Genomic DNA, 20328 nt, shown 5'->3' with positions numbered 1-20328 from the left:
TAGAGTATCTCCATCTTTGGCTGCAAAGAGTATAATCAATCTGATTTCAGTGTTGGCCATCTGGTGATGTCCATGTGTAGAGTCTTCTCTTGTGTTGTTGGAAGAGGGTGTTTGCTATGACCAGTGCATTCTCTTGGCGAAACTCTATTAGCCTTTGCCCTGCTTCATTCTGTATTCTAAGGCTAAATTTGCCTGTTACTCCAGGTGTTTCTTGACTTCCTACTTTTGCATTCCAGTCCCCTATAATGAAAAATACATCTTTTTTGGGTGTTAGTTCTAAAAGGTCTTGTAGGTCTTCATAGAACCGTTCAACTTCAGCTTCTTCAGCGTTACTGGTCAGGGCATAGCCTTGGATTACTGTGATACTGAATGATTTGCCTTGGAAATGAACAGAGATCATTCTGTCATTTTTGAGATTACATCCAAGTACTGCATTTCAAACCCTTTTGTTGACTGTGATGTCTACTCCATTTCTTTGAAGGGATTCTTGCCCACAGTAGTGGATATAATTGTCATCCAAGTTTAATTCACCCATTCCAGTCCATTTAAGTTCGCTGACTCCTAGAATGTCGACTTTCACTCTTGCCATCTCCTGTTTGACCACTTCCAATTTGCTTTGTTTCATGGACGTAACATTCCAGGTTCCTATGCAATATTGCTCTTTATAGCATCAGCCTTTGCTTCTATCACCAGTCATATCCACAACTGGGTTTTGTTTTTGCTTTGGTTCTATCCCTTCATTCTTGAGTTATTTCTCCACTGATCTCCACTAACATATTGGGCATCTACTGAGCTGGGGAGTTCATCTTTCAGTGTCCTATCTTTTTGCCTTTTCATACTGTTCATGGGGTTCTCAAGGCAAGAACACTGAAGTGGTTTGCCATTCCCTTTTCCAATGGGCCACATTTTGTCATAACTCTCCACCATGACCCATCCGTCTTGGGTGGGCCTACATGGCATGGCTTAGTTTCATTGAGTTAGACAAGGCTGTGGTCCATGTGATCAGATTGGCTAGTTTTCTGTGATTGTGGTTTCAGTCTGTCTGCCCTCTGATGCCCTCTCTCAGCGCCTAATGTCTTATTGTGGTTTCTCTTACCTTGGACGTGGGGTATCTCCTCTCAGCTGCTGCTCCTGACCTTGGACGTGGGGTATCTCCTCTCGGCCGCCACTCCTGACCTTGGACATGGGGTATCTCATCTCGGCTGCTCCGGTGCCGCACCACCGCTGCTGTGTTTGAATTGCTGGTCAAAAAGAACTGATGCACAGTTAACAGGAGCAGCCCAGGGCAAAAATGCCACAGATTACATAGTTCTTAAAAGTTTAGTGGTGTTCATGTATAACACTTTCGATTTTGTTGCATGCCTTTGGCCAAATTCCAGATTGCTGAAATTGTTTTTGAGAGTTTTGTCCAGTTTTATTACTGCTTTTGAGGGAGAGAATTTGATAACTTCACTCTGTCATGCTGGAAGACAGAAATTATTTTTCATCAGGTAGAAATGAGAGTATCTGTTAAACTTTCATTAAATAATTTATTTGTTAAAATGTTTAGGTTAATTCCTAAGCATACCTAATATGAAAATATTATTTCCCTAAACGGAAGCTAAATTATTTTCATTTTCTCTTTCTTTTAAGAATTTATTAAAGACAAGTTTGTAAATATAGAGTGTTCCACACATAGCTTCTAGTGGTTGTATTACTTCATGGACTATCACAGAACCAAGTGATTTCATATTTCTAGTTGTAATATCTTTCCTTTAAAGCTTGCTGATGTTTCATATTTTCCCCATTTGGCCATGATTAATGAACACATTTGTTGGCCTGAGTACAGCATTTTATAAGCTGTCAACAAGGAGTTAATAGGTGTTGCATGGTCAAATAGGAAATGTTGGAGTCAATCATATAAAAATCATTTTTCCTCTGTAGAACCTCTTAGATCCTTTAATTTGCTAATATGTTTTGAGAATTTTCAAGAAAGGAAATAAATGTACATTTCCTCGAACAGTTTTACCAGAGAACCCACTTTTCACAGAATACATTTTATGAAGCACTGCCTTAACATATGTACTAAGATCCATATCCATCTTTGTCTGCCCAGAATTATACCTATTTTGAGAAACATGAAGCGATGCATATTGCAATGTAATGTTATTTACAATGTAGGTGTGTGGTTAACTTATAATATTGAATGTGAGCACTGTGCTAAACTATGCTGAAAAGAGTTAATATAGTAGTTAGAAGACTGCTGTTTTTAGGAAGGTCTGTTTCCAAGGTTGGACTTTGGCTGTTGTGTAGGAATTTGGTTTCCGTTTCTTCCCTGATAAGTATAGTTCACTTTACCTAGGTTGTTGGTACAAATTATGTGATTTATGCTGAATAAAGACTCTTTTTAGAGTCTGGTATTCTGGTTCATGCTAGGCAAAAGGTGCTTATTTGACCTGAGTCTCAATAAAAACCTGAGTCTCTGTTGGTCTTCCCTGGCCAGATACTTACCCATATGTTGCTGTATTTTTTGTTGCTTAGAGAAAGAAGCATACTCAAGAATGCTCCCTCACCTGAGGAAGAGAGCATAAGGAAGTCTGTGCATGAATTTCTCTAGATTCCTGTGTGTTTTTCCCTTGCTGATCTTATTGTGCATCCTTTTGTTCTAGTAAACTCATCTGTGAATACAACTATATGCTGAGTCCTGTAAGACCTTCTGTTGAATCACTGAATCTGTGAGTGGTCTTGGGAGCCCTGAAACATAATCACATTACCTAATCTCAATCCTCAGAACATCTCTCAACTAGTTAGAAGTAAGGCTGTCCTTAGAGAGGAGACTAAAGTTAATGGGGTTAAGCAGATCTGACTCCGAAGCTTTGGTTCTTCACTGTTATATTGCATTGCCTCTCAATACCAGAAATTGTGTCTGCACTGGATTGAAAGGAAGAAACAGGAGATCATCTAAAGGCAATAGTGGACTGAGACTGCTTCATTCAGGAAATAGGATTTGAGTTGGTGTTGAAAGGTAAATGGACTGGATTAAAATTGATGAAGTGGAGTGTGAAGAGTATTGTCCGTAGGTAGAACTGCATGATATAAAGAAATGCAAATCATAAACTCTTAAAGATTTATTTGGGAGAAAGAGAATATAACAGTTGAGTTAAATGGAGGGCTTTACATTAGAAGGTTTTTTTCCCACACTTTAAAAAAATTGCTGTAGTTTGATGTAAGATAATCTATCTAATCCAGCACTTTATTATGTATTTAAGCTTAATGCTATAATGTTTAAGGATAATAAATAAGATAATGTATGTTTGCATGCTCTGCAAAGATAATCATGACTACCAAGGACTTTGCCACCAAAACAAGTTGAAAACCCACTATTGTTAGTTCTAATAAACTCTTAAAGTTTGGGTTTGAGGGGTTTTCTTTGAGCAGAGGAATGAAATGCTGAAAACAGCATTTAACTGGTACTAATCTGATGGCATTGTGAAGAGTGTGTTAACTCGACCCAGGGAGTCAATCTATTTAAGATCATTGCCATCATAGCAGTTCATGTATGAGATAATTAAGAGTTTAGAGAATTATGGGAGTGAAAATAGATAAGGGATGTCATACAGGATGAATTGCTATGATGTGGCAATAAACTGGATATATGTGTGTTTGTGGGGAGATTCAAAGGGTCTTAGTCTGAGTGGAGAAAATGTGGTATCTTTAACAGAAGTACACCATTTAGGCAAACTGTCATACTAACACAATGATGGGTGTATTTAATTGAACAATTTATTGAAATTGAATTGGAGAAATACATTTGGGAGTTGGGTGTGAGGTTTGATTGAAGAAAAGATCAAGATTTGAAGTAAAGAGATGGAAACATTTGCAGTTGGGTGATTACTGGAACTACCTGAGTAGGAATTAACTTGGGGAAAAAACAAAAAAGAACACTAAGGACTAAACTCTGACTTTACTCATTTCATCAATAAGAAATCAATATTAAAAGAGCACTTTTGAAGGTAACAAGTTATGTTACTATCATAAAACACATTTGAAGTGTATTTCTTTTAATGTGCATTGGTTGGGTAATTTCTGGTTTGTGATCTTTAATATGATATGAATAACTTTTAAATGAAATCAATCAATAAATGTTCCTTCCATGTGTAAAACATAGTTAGGCACTGAACAACATTCAGTAAGGTATATAGAAGTAGAAATACAGTGTTGTATATATGAAACATATAATGTTGTAGATCAATGTTTCCTCAATAAAAATAAATAAATAAATATGTCCTCCACTTGTTGGCAATTGTACCATTAGTGTAGCAGTCATCACTGGCCACCAGTTGAGTGCTCAAGATCACTCGTTCCACCAGATTTGTACACAAGAAAAATCCTGACACTGGGTTTTCCATTAGTACAGAAATGTTCGTAAATGAATGACATTCAAACTTAGCTTTTTGTAACATGTTTTTTTTAATAGAAACTAAAGGGGAATGAGCACAGAAATACTCCTTCAGATTAGCTGTGTGGGCAGAAATGCTGGCACTTGATAATATGTGTAGAAGATTATGATATATGTATGGAATATATATATGTATAGACTATTATGATATGAATAGAATGATAATATGTATATGTTTCTGGCTGTTGTCTCCTTTTTATTCCTACCTGCTGACATTTTTCCAGGGTAAGAACACAATCTATAAAAGGCTTCAGCTCCAAAGTCTTCCCCAACATTGTTGTGCTATTTGTTTGCTCACTGGAGTTGGCAGAGAATCAGATGAATGTGCAGAGGGAAAACAGGAAAAAATGATACTTTTATTATAGGCTGACTTGTATGTTCTTGGGTTTTAAAACTTAGAAAAGTAGGAATTCCAACCAGATTGGTACATCGTTTTAGTACACCATGGTTGCTCAACATTAGTAAAAATTAATTTTGTGAAACTGTTTTGTATATGAGAATATGTTCCACTTATTTCATTAAGCTCTTTTTAAGCAATTTTCACTAATATGTTTTCATTTAATTTTTTATTAACAAAAGTCCATACTTTATTTTTACTTCCTTAGTTTTTACATAAATTATTTTTCTGTTCTAGGATCCCATCCAGGATACCACCTGATATTTACTTATGTCTCTAAGCGCCTATTGGTCTGTCCTCAGACTCCATTGCTTTTTTGTTTGTTTGTTTTTAAATTTTATTGAAGTGTAGTTGATCTGATTTACAATGCTGTGTTAATTGGAGAAGGAAATGGCAACCCACTCCAGTGTTCTTGCCTGGAGAATCCCAGGGACAGCGGAGCCTGGTGGGCTGCCGTCTATGGGGTCGCACAGAGTCGGACACGACTGAAGCGACTTAGCAGCAGCAGCAGCAGCAGCAGCTGTGTTAATTTCTTCTCTACAGCAAAGTGACTCAGCTATACATACATAAATACATATATATAGAGAGAGTTTTTTATGTTCTTTTCCGTTAAGGTTTGTCACAGGATATTGAATATAGTTCCCTGTGTCCATTTAATTTTTTTTTTCATTTAATTTTTAATATCCTTGAATCTAAGCCTTCAGTAGCTCAGCAGTCATAGAGAATGATAGACTATGTATAAGCAATCATTGAGATTATTATGTTCCTCCTTATTAAAGAATTTTCTTATCCTTTTCCCATGAGAAAATACATGGGGTTGGCATGGTATAATGGAAAGCACATTGACAAAACAGTCAGGATACTTGGTTCTAACCCCAGCATATAACCTCAGCTGTTTACCCTCTGGATTCTAGTCTTCCCATCCCCAAAACAGAATGATAACTTGCTGAACCTATATCATGGCCCTGGCCCTGTTATGAGTTTCAAAGAATATAAAAGTACTTTGAAAGTGTTAATATGGAGGTTCTTGCCTTATCTTTTACATTTTAAATAGTTTTTCACAATTAAAAAAAGTAACATAACAATTGTACAAGATTTTGTCACTTATGTATTTAATTAAATCCCTGGAAGTGTTATTGTGCTTAAATTTCACTACTGCATTTCCTAAAATTCATTTTAGACCCACTCTGTAAGTTTTGACTCGTAAATCAGTCAGAGGAATTTTATGAATCTTTTCTATGAGAATGATTTAGTTAGCTTGTGTTAGAGTACTAAATTAAAGATTTACTATGATGTTCAGATTAGGAGACTTCTTCATTGATGGAGACATCTATATTTGATTTCTTTCATCTATTTGTACATCTTGCGCTCTAGAACTCATGAGACTAACAAACCATCTGCCTCCTTGTTTCTGCTATTCTAGATATAAACAGAAATATTGTTTTAAAAAAATAGATGAGATTCTAGTTTTCTGAAAAATTTGAAAGTCAGTATGTTATATTGAAAAGAGAGCGTTCTCATTTAGACTTTAGAGTTCCAGGCCTGGCTCTGCCGGTAACTAATTGCAAGCTCTCAGGCATGTCAATTTATTTTTTCTAGGCCACATTTCCCCATTATAAAACAAATGGTGGTTTGGATTAGAATTCTAAGATTCTTTCTACTTTTTAACATTCTGATTGTTTTTTAACTCTTCTAAGTATCTATTTGAGGAAACTGATGAAAAGATTATAGAGTTGATACTGATGTTTTTGAGATACTGTTTATTATAGTTGACTTATACCTAAGATGACCATATAATTTGCCACCCAAACAACAGAAAACTTTTGAGAGTGAAGGGCATACTGTTAGTAATAACACCAGGACAACAGCTTTAAACCAGAACTGTCCCAGATAAACTAGAATACCTGGTTATCCTATCTATACCCAATAGGTAGTTCTGCATTATCAGCCACAAAAGAGTATTTGTTTATGTTTTAATTCCTTTTCATGGTTTCTCTGTTTATTTTCTTCTTATAGATCCACTGTGTGTGGAAAGTAGTGCAGCATCATTCCAGCAATCTTCAGTTAGTAAAAAAGGAATGTTCACAGATGATTTACACAAATTGGTGGATGACTGGACAAAGGAAACAGTAGGAAATTCGCTTATTAAGCCAAGTTTAAACCAACTTAAACAGAGTCAACAGAAACTAGAAACAGACAACTGGAACAAAGCATATGAAGTAAGTAGTTTATACCTGACTATTTATGAGAACGTAAAACCATAAAAATTGATTCACATAGGTCTATGGTTATAATTACCACGAGAGAGTGGTGTGACTTGACAGTATAGAGACTTTTATCCTTGTCTAGATTCATTATGTATTCAAGCAAATTATCTTTTAGGGCAGAGGCCCACAAACTTTTTCTGGGAAGAAGCCAGTTAGTAAATATTTTCAAGCCATAGGGTTGTAGCTACTCAATGCTGCAAAAACAGCCATAGACAGTATATAAACAAGTAGGCATGACTTTGTTCCATTAAAACTTGATTTGCAAAAAGAGTTGGCAGGCTGTAGATTGCTGACCCTTGTTTTAGGCTATTATACCTGGAAGAAAAAACATCAAGGATCAAAAAAGAAAGCATCTGGTATAAGGGTTAATTCAGTTTTTGTGGTATAAGAAGTTTGGATTTCGAGGAAAAGCTATCTTATGTTAGTGGTAGATCAATATTCTCAGAGCCAATAAATTATTTTATGTATTCAATATGAAAAAGAATTTTAAAGATTTTTAATTATTATAATAAATGTCTTAAGTTTATGGATGAGATGTCTGGTTAATTGCATCTGGTCTTAGGTGTACATGGCAATCAAAGTGTAGAAAGATGTCCAAAATGCATTCTGGAGTGGAAAGAAGATAGGATCACAGAATAGTATATATAGTATTTAGGTAAAATTATATATATTAGATACATGTATATATGCACATGGGCTTCCCAGGTGGCACTAGTGGTAAAGAACCCACCTGCCAATGCAGGAGATGTAAGAGATGAGGGTTTGATCCCTGGGTTGGGAAGGTCCTCTGGAGGAGGGCATGACAACTCACCCCAGTGTTCTTGCCTGGAGAACCTAATGGACAGGCACACCTGGTGGGCTACGGTCCATAGTGTCACAAAGAGTCAGACACGACTGAAGCGACTTAGCCTAGCCTAGCTTATAGATGCATATAAATAGGAAAAGCCCTTAAAATATCCTGGATGGTGGAATTTGGATCTTATTTTACTTTATTGTTTTCTGTGTGTGAATTTTTAAAATATCATTTTTTTCAAAATGAGTAAATCTATTAAAATGTGAATCAGGGCTTTGAATCTGAACCCATATAATTGAAAGAGATATATCTTGAGTCTGTGTGTGTCTGTGTCTGTGATGTTTGTGTACACATGTGTGTGTATATATAGTCATTGCATTTAGTTTGGTAAAGAGTCTGAAAATACATTTAGAGTTAACATTGAATAAAAATTTTCAAAAGCCTAGATTTTCCAAACTAGTAAACAGTGTATCTGCTTGAGGGCTCTCTGTATTTATATTATTCCTGGCACAGATTTATACACAGATAGTATCACCACTGTAAAAGTTGGAAGCCATTAGAGGCAGATTTCAAGGCATAAATGTGTTTGTGCTGCCAGTGAAAGATGCTCTGAGCATTATGTGAATGGAAGCCTTTGTTGCTGAGTTGAAGAGTGGTTTGTTGCAGTTATAATGAGGGATGCTTGGAGGAAGAGTGCATAGGAAATGGAGTATGAATAAAAGTGGTAAATGTTCTTAATACAGACTTGGTTCCAGGTCAGCTCAGTCATTTACTAGTTGTATGACTTTGGACAATTCATTTGTGCCTCAGTTTCCATGCCTTTAAAACAGGGATACTACTTTCTGCTCTGCAGGATTGTTGTCGGGATTAACATCTATAAAGTGCCTAGCACATACTAGTATCCTGTATGTGGTACCTATTTTTGTATTTTTAAGTTCAGTTGATCTTTATGTGGAGAGCCTGTCTCACTATCTAATGATCTTGCATGTTACTGTTGTGTAGCCTTAGAAAACTGTCACAGTTATGTGCCAGGTTCTTTACTATGTGCCAAGCCCTCTGCTAGGCACTGGGTTTGATTAGTAAGAACAAGTGTATGTTCCTTATTCTCATGGGACTTATATGCTGGTGGGAAAGTTAGATATGAACAGACTTGTATAAAAAATATAAAATTGCAGCTGTAATAAGGACTACAAAAGAGAGATATAAGATATCATACAGTAAGGGAAATTTGACCTAGTAAAGGGAAGTCAATGAAAGCTTTCCTGAGAAAGTGATGATTAAGCAGAGATCTGAAGGGTAAATGTTAACTAGGTGAAAAGGGGAGGGAATATGATTCTAAGCAGGAAGAACAGCATATGCAAAGCCCCGTATGGGGAAACAGAGACTGAAAGGACTGAAAGCAGACCCATTTGGCTGAATTGAAGAGAGCAGAGAGGAGTTGGTGCACAGTGAATCTAAGGAGGTCTATAGGGTCTTAAAAGTGGTGATGATAAGGATCTTTGTCTTTAAGAAAGATAGATAGCCACTGAAGCCCTAGAGTTGACATGATCAGATTTGCTTTTTGAAAAGATCATTCTGACTTGAAGCAAGAAGAAAGATTATTGAAGATAAGCTTGGTAGACCAATCAAGAATTAGTCACAGTAGGCCTGATAAAGAGAAGTTGAACTTTTTAACTATTTTATTTTTTTAAAAAAGAGAGAGAGGCTGAGATGAAAAGAAATGAACAGATTCCAAAAAATGTTTAAGAGATAAAATGGACCAGATGGAGGTGTCAAGGGTAGGTTTCTGGCTGGTATAACTGGCTATCATTCCAGTGTACCAATCATCAAGAAGGGGAACATGAGCAGGCAGTGTGTTTTGGTAGTAGAAAAATCATACATTTGATTGCGGTTATTTGAATCTGAGATGCCTTTTAAATATCCAAGAGAAAATTAAGTATAACAAGTCATCTCCAATTTAGTCTTTGTTCAAAATAAAAATCACATTGGTATTGTTTGTAAAATAATAATGTGTGTTATAGAAGTTAATCAATGCAGAAAAGTACAAAATTTTAAAATTCCACCACTCAGAAATTATTGTCACTAACTTTAGATAAATATCATTTCAGATATCTTTGTATATGGATACATAGAAATAGCTTTACAAACATGTGATCATACTATATAAGCTATTTTAAAACCAGAAGTATTTAATTTTACTTTAACAACAAAAACACTGATATGAAAATGGGATTGCTGGACTTTAAATAAGAGTTCTTTTTTCCCCTCAGGAGATTTTGTCATTCATTCTTGAGTCAAGCAAGAAAACCTTTATCCTAACTTAAACTTGAAACTTTAGTTGAAAGGGTTTTAACTTGACCATCAATTTAAAAGAACTAAGAATTTGGGACTGATACCAAGCTCTCCCTTAAGGAAGAATTATTTACTTTCATTTAGACATATTATTCTAACGTGCATATGATTTCAGTAATCTCTGTGTGCTCAGTTGATTTTAGTAATCTCTATACATACACATAATATGATATAATAAGAATCAATCAGGAATATATTTTCTCAGAACTGTCAAAAACATAATTGTCTTGAGTTTAAATTTCCCCAAATATAACAGAAATATCAGACTTCAAATAGTGAGTAGTAGAAGCAGGTAGGGAGGTGACATTTATTGAGCACCTACTATATGCCAGGCTGTTTCCCCTATGCCACACTAAATTATGATCCTCTGTCTTCAGAGAATTATGTAGTAAGATGAACTATTATTGTCTGTGGCCCTGAATGAAAGAATGTCTGGGACTGGCAGAAGGAAGTAAAAATAGAAGAGTAGTGCTAGTATGAGGAAAGGAGACATTGAACTGTGAACAGAAATTTACCAGGGGCCTTGGAGTTATCTGGAACTGTGTTTAAATCCTTACCTTACTGTTAATTTGCTAAGTGGTGATGGGCATTATTAATTTTTAGCTTCTGTTTCCTCATCTAAAAATGCTTATCTTGCAGGGCAGTTATGAAGATGAAATGAAATAGGTATATAACTATGAGCACACAGAAAGTTACTCCCAAAATGGTAGACACTCAGAATAATAATGAGAGAGTAGTCGTAAGACAAAAAAGAATAGGAAGGAATATAGAGTAAAAGCATCTATCAAATAAACTGATCTTTTGTTTTTGTTTTTATTTTTGTTAGAATACTCCATCTACTATGGGCTACACACCAACATGGATTTCTTCTCTGTCCCAAATCCGTGGAGCTGTCCCAACCTCCTTGCCACAAGGACTGTCACTTCCTTCATTTCCTGGGCCATTATCATCATATGGAATACCCCATGTTTGTCAGTATAATGCTGTGGTGGGGCCAGGGTATCCAGTACAGTGGGTAGGAATTTCAGGAGCACCACAACAGTCTCTAGTAATTCCTAACCAACCTGGGGGACCGTTCCAACCAGGGATGAATTTGCAGGCATTTCCAGCTTCAGCAGTGCAGAATCCGTCCACAATCCCTCCTGGTCCCAAGTAAATCAGAGTAGATAATGAAGAAAAGGGAGTTTTTTTCAGAATTATTTTCAGGATACCTAAGGTATTAAACTTTCTTCTTCTTGGGTTCTGCCATATTTTCCTTCATTTTGAGTTTACTTTCCACTATTATTTTTTGTTCCAATGTAGTATTTGATATAGCTCATCACCTGTAGAACTGTGCAGTTTGTATATAGAACACTGCACATAGAAATGTTTTTTCACTTCAAATCCTATCCTCTTTGATACTTGATTTTTTAAAAAATACCGTTCAGAATGCTTTAATACGCTCAGCTTGAGCATTATCATTTCCAGGACACTTTCCATGCATTGCTGAGAAGCCCTCATTTTTTAAAATTGCAGTTCTCTGCAGCTAGATGATACTTTTCTTTAAAAGGTATAAGAACTATTTAAATTTATATTCCCCAAACATAGACAAAGTGAGACTCTCCAGCAGGGTCTTATGAGATTCTTCATGTTGTTTATCTTAGGTTTACCTTTCAGAGAAGGCAGGGTAACTTGCTGCAGGAAATGTTTTGGTGTATAAAATTAGAATAACTTTGTCAACCAATATAGAACATGAGCCCTTTTTAATGTGATTTTCTTCCCGTCATCACAGCAGTAGGAGTGAAGCCTTGTTTTAGGTGAGGCGGAGAAGAAGGAAAAAACAGAACTGTAACAGTTCCTTGATTCTGCAGATAATGTAGCTGCTTTAGGATTTCCATAGTAATTCAAAGCAGCTATCTCTTTGTTTCTCATGTGCACAGTACATTATATTTGAGCATGAGAGGCATTGGTTTGGCTTGCATTCTTTTGCAAGGGATATACTGCAGCTGATATGAATCTCATTTGGGGGGAATCTTTGTATTCCTAACAAAGACGATTCAAGTTACACCTCTATTAATCCATTCTTCTGAAGAGAAATTTACTTGATACAGTAGGTTTTGAGACTTACACATGAAACACTGGCTTTACAGGGTTCTAAGAGATGAGGGGTATACACTGTCCTGCAGTAGATAGTAGACCCTCGAAGGATACTATTTAAGTTGCCCTTAGCCTTTTTTTGGGGGGGGGATTACCTTTTTTTTAGTTGTTATAGTTTTCTTGTTAGTATCTGTAGCATCTTAGATGATTTTAGATCTTAGATGATTTTGGCAGCCTCTTTAGAATCTGAGAGAGATCACTGTCAAGTTGCACTTTACTGGGTTTTATCCAGTTTTAGGAGGAGAGGAGGCAATGTCAGAATATACGTTTTTGGTTTTCAAGAAAGTTAACTAATATTCTTAAAAGTCTGGTCACAAAGTTACCTAATGCTTGATCAATCTGTGAAACCCAAATATTGAATTCTAAAACAGTATTTATCAACTACCACATATAAACATGTTTAAAATACTTTTCACTCTGAAGATTTCAAAGTCATTTCTAGGACACACTTACCTAATAATGAGTTCTATTGGTCAACATTCCAAATGATCACCCAACATTTCTGTTGACAGATTTTCCTCCATATTCCTCTAAAAATTTTACCCCATGATCTTGCCAGGTAATGAGGAAAACTTAATGGGTGTACTTTTTTTTTTTGCACACTCTACTTTGTGACATTCAACACCCTTTTTCAAAAAAAAAGTGTCTTCTGTTGCTTACCTGAGGATCACATTCAGCATCATGAAGATTCTGTCACTATCATTTTGGGGCATCCAGGACAGCATTTTGAGAACTGCTGTTGATAAGAGTCACAGCTTCTTTTTATAAAACATACTCTGGTTTGGATGAGTCTTTCTAAATCTTATGTACAGATTCTTCAAATTTCTTCTACAGTATTATTTGCAAGTTGAAATGGTTTTAGGACATTAGTGTAATGCAAATTCTCGCATTGCAGTTTTCCATGTGTACAAAAAACAATGTGCCTAAAATCTGTAATTCTTTCAAACTGCTTGTGTTTCATTAGTAGAGTCAGCTTTGTGTGATTACATTGAGACTTACAATTTATAAGCTGAAAATACTGCAGGTTTTATGATCCTTTTTGGAGTTACAATCCTTTTAAATAGTGTACCCCAGGATGAAAAAAGCTCCATGGATGACATTTATTAATGGCTGCTCTATATCATATGTCCCACATTTTGCCACCACCTCTGTTTTATGTACAATTCATCATTATTTTGCCTGCAGACTTTTGCAGTGCCTTGTAATATTTAGAATCTTTTCAGATTTTTTGCTGGAAAGAAAAGTAGTCTTCTAAAGTTTGAAGATGGTGAGTAGTGTACTGCTGTCTCCATGCTGACTGCAGTAGTTGGGTTAACATATATGTTATGTATACATTATGTATATGTAACGTGTGTAAGTTTAAAAATACAGAAAAAAGTGAGTGTGCAGAAATGAAGTAAACAGTGTTATTCACATCACTGTGGGTTTTTAAGTTATTTTTTCCCATTACTTAAATGTTTGACTCAGATTATAGTCACTTTGACTGTAAATATTAGCTAGTTTTCTATCTAGGGGTTTTGCATTATTTCATAATTTTGATAAATCATGATAGTGCTGTTTTCATCCTTGCTGAGGTACTTTTCCTCCCCAGAAATAATTAACTCTTGAGGTAAAGCGTAAAGCTCAGACATTCCCTTCTTACTTAACAAAGAGCCTACTATAAAGAAGGGCCTTCTTCCCATTTCCAACACACACCAAAACCTGTCCTTTCCATTTTCCTTCTTGTAGAAGAAGAAAGGTTACACTAAACAATCCTGCTTGTAAAGCTTTCTTGAGGGTAGTCAGTATGTCCAACCATCACATTTACTTCTCAAAGTGCAAGTCTGATGAATAGTACTGTATCTCCATATGTGGCAATGTGAGCATTTCATCATGAAGTACCTGCTGCTATGTTTGTGAAGTTGGGTGTAACATCATAAGAATATGAAACCAGTATTGGTGTAAATCTAATGAAAATAACCCTATGTATTTGTACCAGTCTTAAATCTCTATTTAAGGCAATTTGCTGTAGTTAACAAATATCCACTTCGTTTTTCATCTTTTCTTGCCAGTTTTATATCCAGCATGAATTCCAATGGTTTGACAGCAAAATTATCTGTGAAAGTTTAAAAGGCACTTTTCTGCTGCGATTTTTGGATTGAGTATGGAGTGTTATGTATAATACGATGGGCTATATAATTTTAGAACCCCATATTTAATCCCAATCCAATTACAATTATTTATCTACCTCTTTCAAAGCTGTTTTGGGGTACACATGAAAACACTGCCTGTGAAACTTGTTTTTTTGCCTTGATTCTCAGTATTCTTTCAGGTTATAAATCTGGCCTGCCTTCTTGTCCCAGTGCTGTGAGTTTGAAATGAGAGGGACCATCACTCTGCCACCAATCTATGTTTTAAGTGATGAGAGCCATGTGCTTCTGAAATAAGCTTTGGGGATGTAGGGATGGAGAACAGAGAAATAAATCCAGCTGGTGGCAATATAGGACTTAGTGGTAGAAGTTAGCTGTAAACAAACAAATGGTAAGAAAGTACCTAAATTAGACAGTCCAGTGCCTGTAACTTCGCATCTTTTATTAGAGATGCATTTCTTGTCTGTGTGCCTAAAGGGCTATGGGTTGAAATTGCTTTAACTATCACAATGAGATATTTGATAAATCTTATAGTAGTGGCCTGTCATTCAGCATACTAGCATACAACTAAGTATTTGTAGTGATATTTTATTACCTTAAAATGGCTGTATGCTTTTAGTTGAATTGTAGTTAGTTGTAACTGTTCATTCAATCTCTAACATTTATCAGAGGCATTGACTTTCCCCTTTGCTGTCTTCTCTGAGTGATGAAAATGATGCATTCCTTTTTCCCCCCAGAAAACTGAGCAAATGTTTGTAAACCACAAGTTGTTTCCCTTGTTTACTGTGTGTAACACTAAAGCACATTTAATGTTAGTACTAATATTGTATTTCCGGCTTCATCTACAAGTACATTGCTGAAGTATCCTTGCCATCAGTTTGGGATTCAGTTATTTAATCTTCTGTTTGGTTTAGAAGAATATTGAGATATTTGAGGTGTTGTGCAGGCCATTATTTCTAGAATAGATTGTTCATTTTTCATCCTGGATGAAAGTTTGATGAAAGTAGTTTCCTGGGGACTTGTTTTTTCCCCTTTTATTTAAAAGATGACCCAATCAGGGAACGGAGCATAGAAAAGGTCATTGATTTGTTTAAGTGTAATTTCTGAGATTGAAATAAAAATCCCACAAGTAGTTCAGACTATAAAATGGTGACACTCAAACTTGGTAAAATCCTTTGAAGTGAAATTAGTATGAAATTTTTCTGAAATGCTTTCAGGTCACTGTGGAAATAGTCTTTGTATGTGAAGGATGAACACAAACACTGGTCAGAAACCTTGACAGCCAACATAGGCATGGGCCTGGGATAGTAACTAGGTTACACTGAAGGTATTTTCAACTGAGATAGCTGGAAGATTAATATAAACCAACAGCTCCCATTCTGGAAGATTTTTTTTTTTTATTAAAAGAACCTCAAGCAAAAAGGCTAAAAGTCAAGCAAGAAGGGAAGAGAGAAACTGGGCTCTTGAGAAAGAAAACAGTGCCACTGAAAAATAAAATTCCTAAATTCATGCTTGTCATCCTTCCCGTTTTTGTTTTTTTTTTAAGTTGCATTTCTTCTCCATTGTAAGATTTCAGATTGAAGTTTGTGGTCCAAAACATACCCTCAGCAGAAATAGTGATTGATTGGAAAGTGCAGTTGTTCAAGGTCTGTCATGCTCAATCACTTAAAGCTGTAATTTGTTTGATATGAATATTAAGCATGTAGACCTAGTACAGCATGGGAGCCACTCAGGAAGTTTATGCAATTAATAAACTTTCATGCATAATTTACTATAAAGTATGCAGAATTTTAGCCACTTCTCTACACTTAACCTTTAGTTGTATATGTCAACTCTCCTTTCTTAATTGGGGAATGTAGCATTATATGGAATGTTGTTAAACCTAATTTTAATCCTTCTTGACATTAACTTTTATTATTTTTTTTATAAACCTAAGCGATCTGCCTTTAAGCAGTTGTCTGATTTTGGTTCTTTGAAACTGTGATTTTTATTTCATTTGTACCCAACCATTGTTAAGTATTTTGTTTCCTGGAAATTTTGTTTTGAAACAGAAAATAAAGGCTGTGTTAAAATGAGTATATTATCTTATTAAAATGCTGTCATAGTCACTGCAATCACCTGGCTTAAGCTGGTTCTTCATTTACCAAATCTAACTTAACAGATTTTAAAACTTTAATCCTGTAGTTATATTGGCTGGACAAACTAACCAACCTGTATGTTACCTCTTGATTTATAGCTCCAACAAATTTTGGAGTTGGACCAATTCCCCTGATTTGTCAATGAGCCATAATTGTAACAGTCACTATGATTTACTGAATACCTAACTGTGTTAGTTAGGCTTGTGATATTTTTTAATTCACAAAACAATCCTATAAGCGAGATCTGTTACTATCTCAACAGAGAAAATTTGAGGGTCAGAGAGATTATATAATTTACCAAGGCACGATAGCTAGTAAATGATGACGCCTGGATGCAAACCCAGGTCTGACTCCAAAGGTCATGGGAAAAACCCCAGGCCATGCAGGAGACCCTGGTTCGATCCCTGGGTTGGGAGGATTCCCTGGAGAAGGGAATGGGTACCCACTCCAGTATTCTTGCCTGGAGAATTCCATGGACAGAGGAGCCTGGTGGGCTACAGTCCATAGGGCTGCAAAGAGTCAGATACGAGTGAGTGACTAATACTTTGACTTTCATACTGACTCTCAGATATACTGTAATAATAACAATCAAAATACATTTAGACTAACTTTTCAACTAATCATTATGATTAGTATATATTCTTTTCATATATCTTTATTGTTTTTATTTATTTTAATTTTGGCTGTGCTAGATCTTCATTGCTGTGTTTGGGCTTTCTCTAGCAGTGGTATGTAGGGGCTACTCTCTAGCTGTGGTACACGGACTTAGTTGCTCTGTGACATGTGGAATCTTCCTGGACCAGGGATCGAACCTGTGTCCCCTGTATTGGCAGGAGGATTCTTATCCACTGCGCCACCAGGAAAGTCCTTCATATGTCTTACATGAGGTTATATCCAGTGCTTGTTTTATAATGTCAGGATTAGATGTATATGTTTATGATACAAGCAATGATTCAAAATGTGCTCTTTGCACAAACTTATGATTGGGTATTTCCATTTGTATTGATAGTGTTTATGGTCCACCTTCAGGAAAAAAAAAAGTGCATTTGGAAATCTCTCTTGCACATCTTCATTTACCACACTACAGTGACTTGGGAAACTGTCAAATGAGGTCAGATCCCTTGTTCATTTGATAATTTAGGTAGAAGACTCATGTATATATTTATGCAAATAGCCCTGGAGGCAGAATAAGGGGTCTATCAGAAATATTCAAGATTAGATGAAGATTCTTAGAATGTTTTTAAAAATCTATTACCTTGATTTAATGATTCAGTGACTCCAAGGTATTCTCTCTTAGGTGATCCCTAAAGGGAAGATCTGGAGAAAGGAAATGGCAACCCACTCCAGTATTCTTGCTTGGGAAATCCCATGGACAGAGGAGCATGGCAGGCCACAGTCCCTAGGGTCACAAAAGAGTCAGCACAACTTAGCAACTAAACAACAACAAAGGGAGGATACACAGTGGAACAAGCACAGGTTTTTTGATCTACAGATCTCTCAAACTTCTGTTTTCTCATTTGTAAAATGAGGTGGTTTTGACTATTAAATGAGATATGTCCCAAATTTGCTAAGTGTGCTTATTGTTAGACAACTCTAGTGACTTTCACAACAAACTTGCACTTGGGGAAATCAGGCTGGTTTAGAAATGGGCCCTGGTTCAGATTATAGTTAATACAGATGCCTTTTGGAGTCCAGCAGACCTGGATTTGTATTCTAGCTTTGTGAACTTATGAAAATTACTTAACTTATTAGCTTCAATTTCCTTATCTGTAAAAATACCTCAGTGGTGGTATTTTGAGACTAAGTAAAAAAAGAAAAACATAAAGGCCTTAGCACTGTGCCTGGCACATAGTAGGTTTGCTCAAATAACAGTAACAACTCCTGAAGGGACCTTACATATCACTAAAGAGAAGAGGAAACAGTCAAGAGATGTAACAAAGCTGAACCCAATCTGCAAATCAACAGCAAGTCTGCTGGGGAAAGACTGAGTACTGGCTGCAATGATAGATGATATAAAGTGAGGTTCAGAGATGAAAATATTTAAGTTGGAGGATAAAACACCATAAAACCCATTTAAAATGTGCCATCATTAATGAGCATTATATAAAAGAATGAGATGACATAATTAAGTCTGTGACTAAAGAATTTAGGAGGAGCTCAAGTTGTAGGAGTTGAGGAAATTGAGAAGGTGGGTCTTAAGACAGGAGCTCAAGACAGAAATGAAGTACAGCATAGATGACAGTCTGAATAGGAAGAAGACTTTGGGATAAATAGATGAAGACTAGCTCACATGCATGTTACAAATGAGGAAGTAGACTCAGGAATTTAACCAGTATTTGTAAGATTTCTCCATTCCAGCTCAGAGGTTCTTATCCCTATTTGCATATTAAAGTCACCCAGGGAGGTATTTTTAAAAATTAGTGCCTTGGTTGCACAACAAAGTGAATATACTTAACACTACTGAACTGTATGGCAAAAACCACTACAATATTGTGAAGTAATTAGCCTCCAATTAAGAGCAATAAATTAATTTATTAAAAAATCGTTAAGATGGTAAATTTTGTGTTATATATATTTTACCACAATGTAAAATAAAAATAGTGTCTGGGCCCCATCCCCCTAATTAGTATTGTTTTAAAAAGCTCCCCAGATAATATATTAATATCATATTAACCCTAACTAGGGTTGAGAACCACAGTCATTGTTTTCTTTACTAATCAAATGACCTCCCTGCTATTATTGCTGGTTTAAGAAACAGAAGCAATATAGCAGCCTCATTAGACCTTCTAATGAATTATTTCCTATTACCATTATAAGCTTACGGCCTCTCAAACAGCCCCCACAGATTTGGGCAATAAAGAAAGCTAAGTGGGGCCTTAACAGAAACTAAAACAGCTAGTTAACTACTTAGGTGGAAGACAAGATTTAATACAATGTGAACTCTCCATGCAACCTCTTTATGCTTCTCTCTACCTTTCACTTTAATGATTAAGATTTGTTAGGTGCTTACTGTGCCAAACACTTTAATATATCATTTAATCTTCACAAGCTTCTGAGCTCCTTGACTGTCTTGAGAACTCTTTTTTTTTCCATTTATTTTTATTAGTTTTGGAGGCTAATTACTTTACAATATTGTAGTGGGTTGAGAACTGTTTACTCCCAGCCTAATGTTATTCCTGGCACATAGTGGGCTTGCCTTGTGGCTCAGATGGTAAAGAATCTGCCTACAGTGCGGGAGACTCATGTTCAATCCCTGGGTCGGGAAGATCCCCTGGAGAAGGAAATGGCAACTGACTTCAGTATTCTTGCCTGGAGAATTCCATGGACAGAAGAGCCTGGTGAGCTAAAGTCCAGGCGTCACAAAGAGTCAGCGACTCTTTGACTGAGAGACGACTGAGCGACTAACACTAACTTAACCAAAGCGTTATTCCTGGCACATAGTAGGTACCAAATAAATCTGATGAAAACTTAATGAGTCTATGTTTCACAGATATATTAAGGGCTCAAAAGGTTAAATAACTTGTTATATAGCAAGTAAGGGGTTGAACAGGTTTTGGAGCCCAGATCTCAGCTCCAAAGCACACACTTTAACCACTATTCTGTGACATTCACTGTCCCTTTCTACTTTCAAGGCTTTGGCCTCTGTTTATCCTCTCTATGGCCTATGTTTAGCATAAA

At 36.1% G+C, this 20328-nt stretch overlaps 1 protein-coding gene across 4 annotated transcripts in view; it reads left to right on the top strand.

The window, feature by feature from the left end:
• WNK3 (WNK lysine deficient protein kinase 3) overlaps positions 1-13523 on the top strand; it is a 162641-nt gene extending 149118 nt beyond the window's left edge. For all 4 annotated transcript variants that reach the window (XM_043459314.1, XM_043459312.1, XM_043459313.1 and 1 more), the window contains exons 22-23: positions 6852-7054; positions 11074-13523. In XM_043459314.1, the coding sequence (XP_043315249.1) occupies positions 6852-7054; positions 11074-11403 (533 nt within the window). In that variant the 3' untranslated portion in view covers positions 11404-13523. The remainder of the gene's footprint in view (positions 1-6851; positions 7055-11073) is intronic.
• Positions 13524-20328: the final 6805 nt, after the last annotated feature.

Source organism: Cervus canadensis, chromosome X, assembly GCF_019320065.1.
Source record: "Cervus canadensis isolate Bull #8, Minnesota chromosome X, ASM1932006v1, whole genome shotgun sequence".
Taxonomy (NCBI): Eukaryota; Metazoa; Chordata; class Mammalia; order Artiodactyla; family Cervidae; genus Cervus; species Cervus canadensis.
The sequence above is the reverse complement of the archived record's forward strand: the minus strand, read 5'-3'. Positions and strand labels throughout refer to the sequence as shown.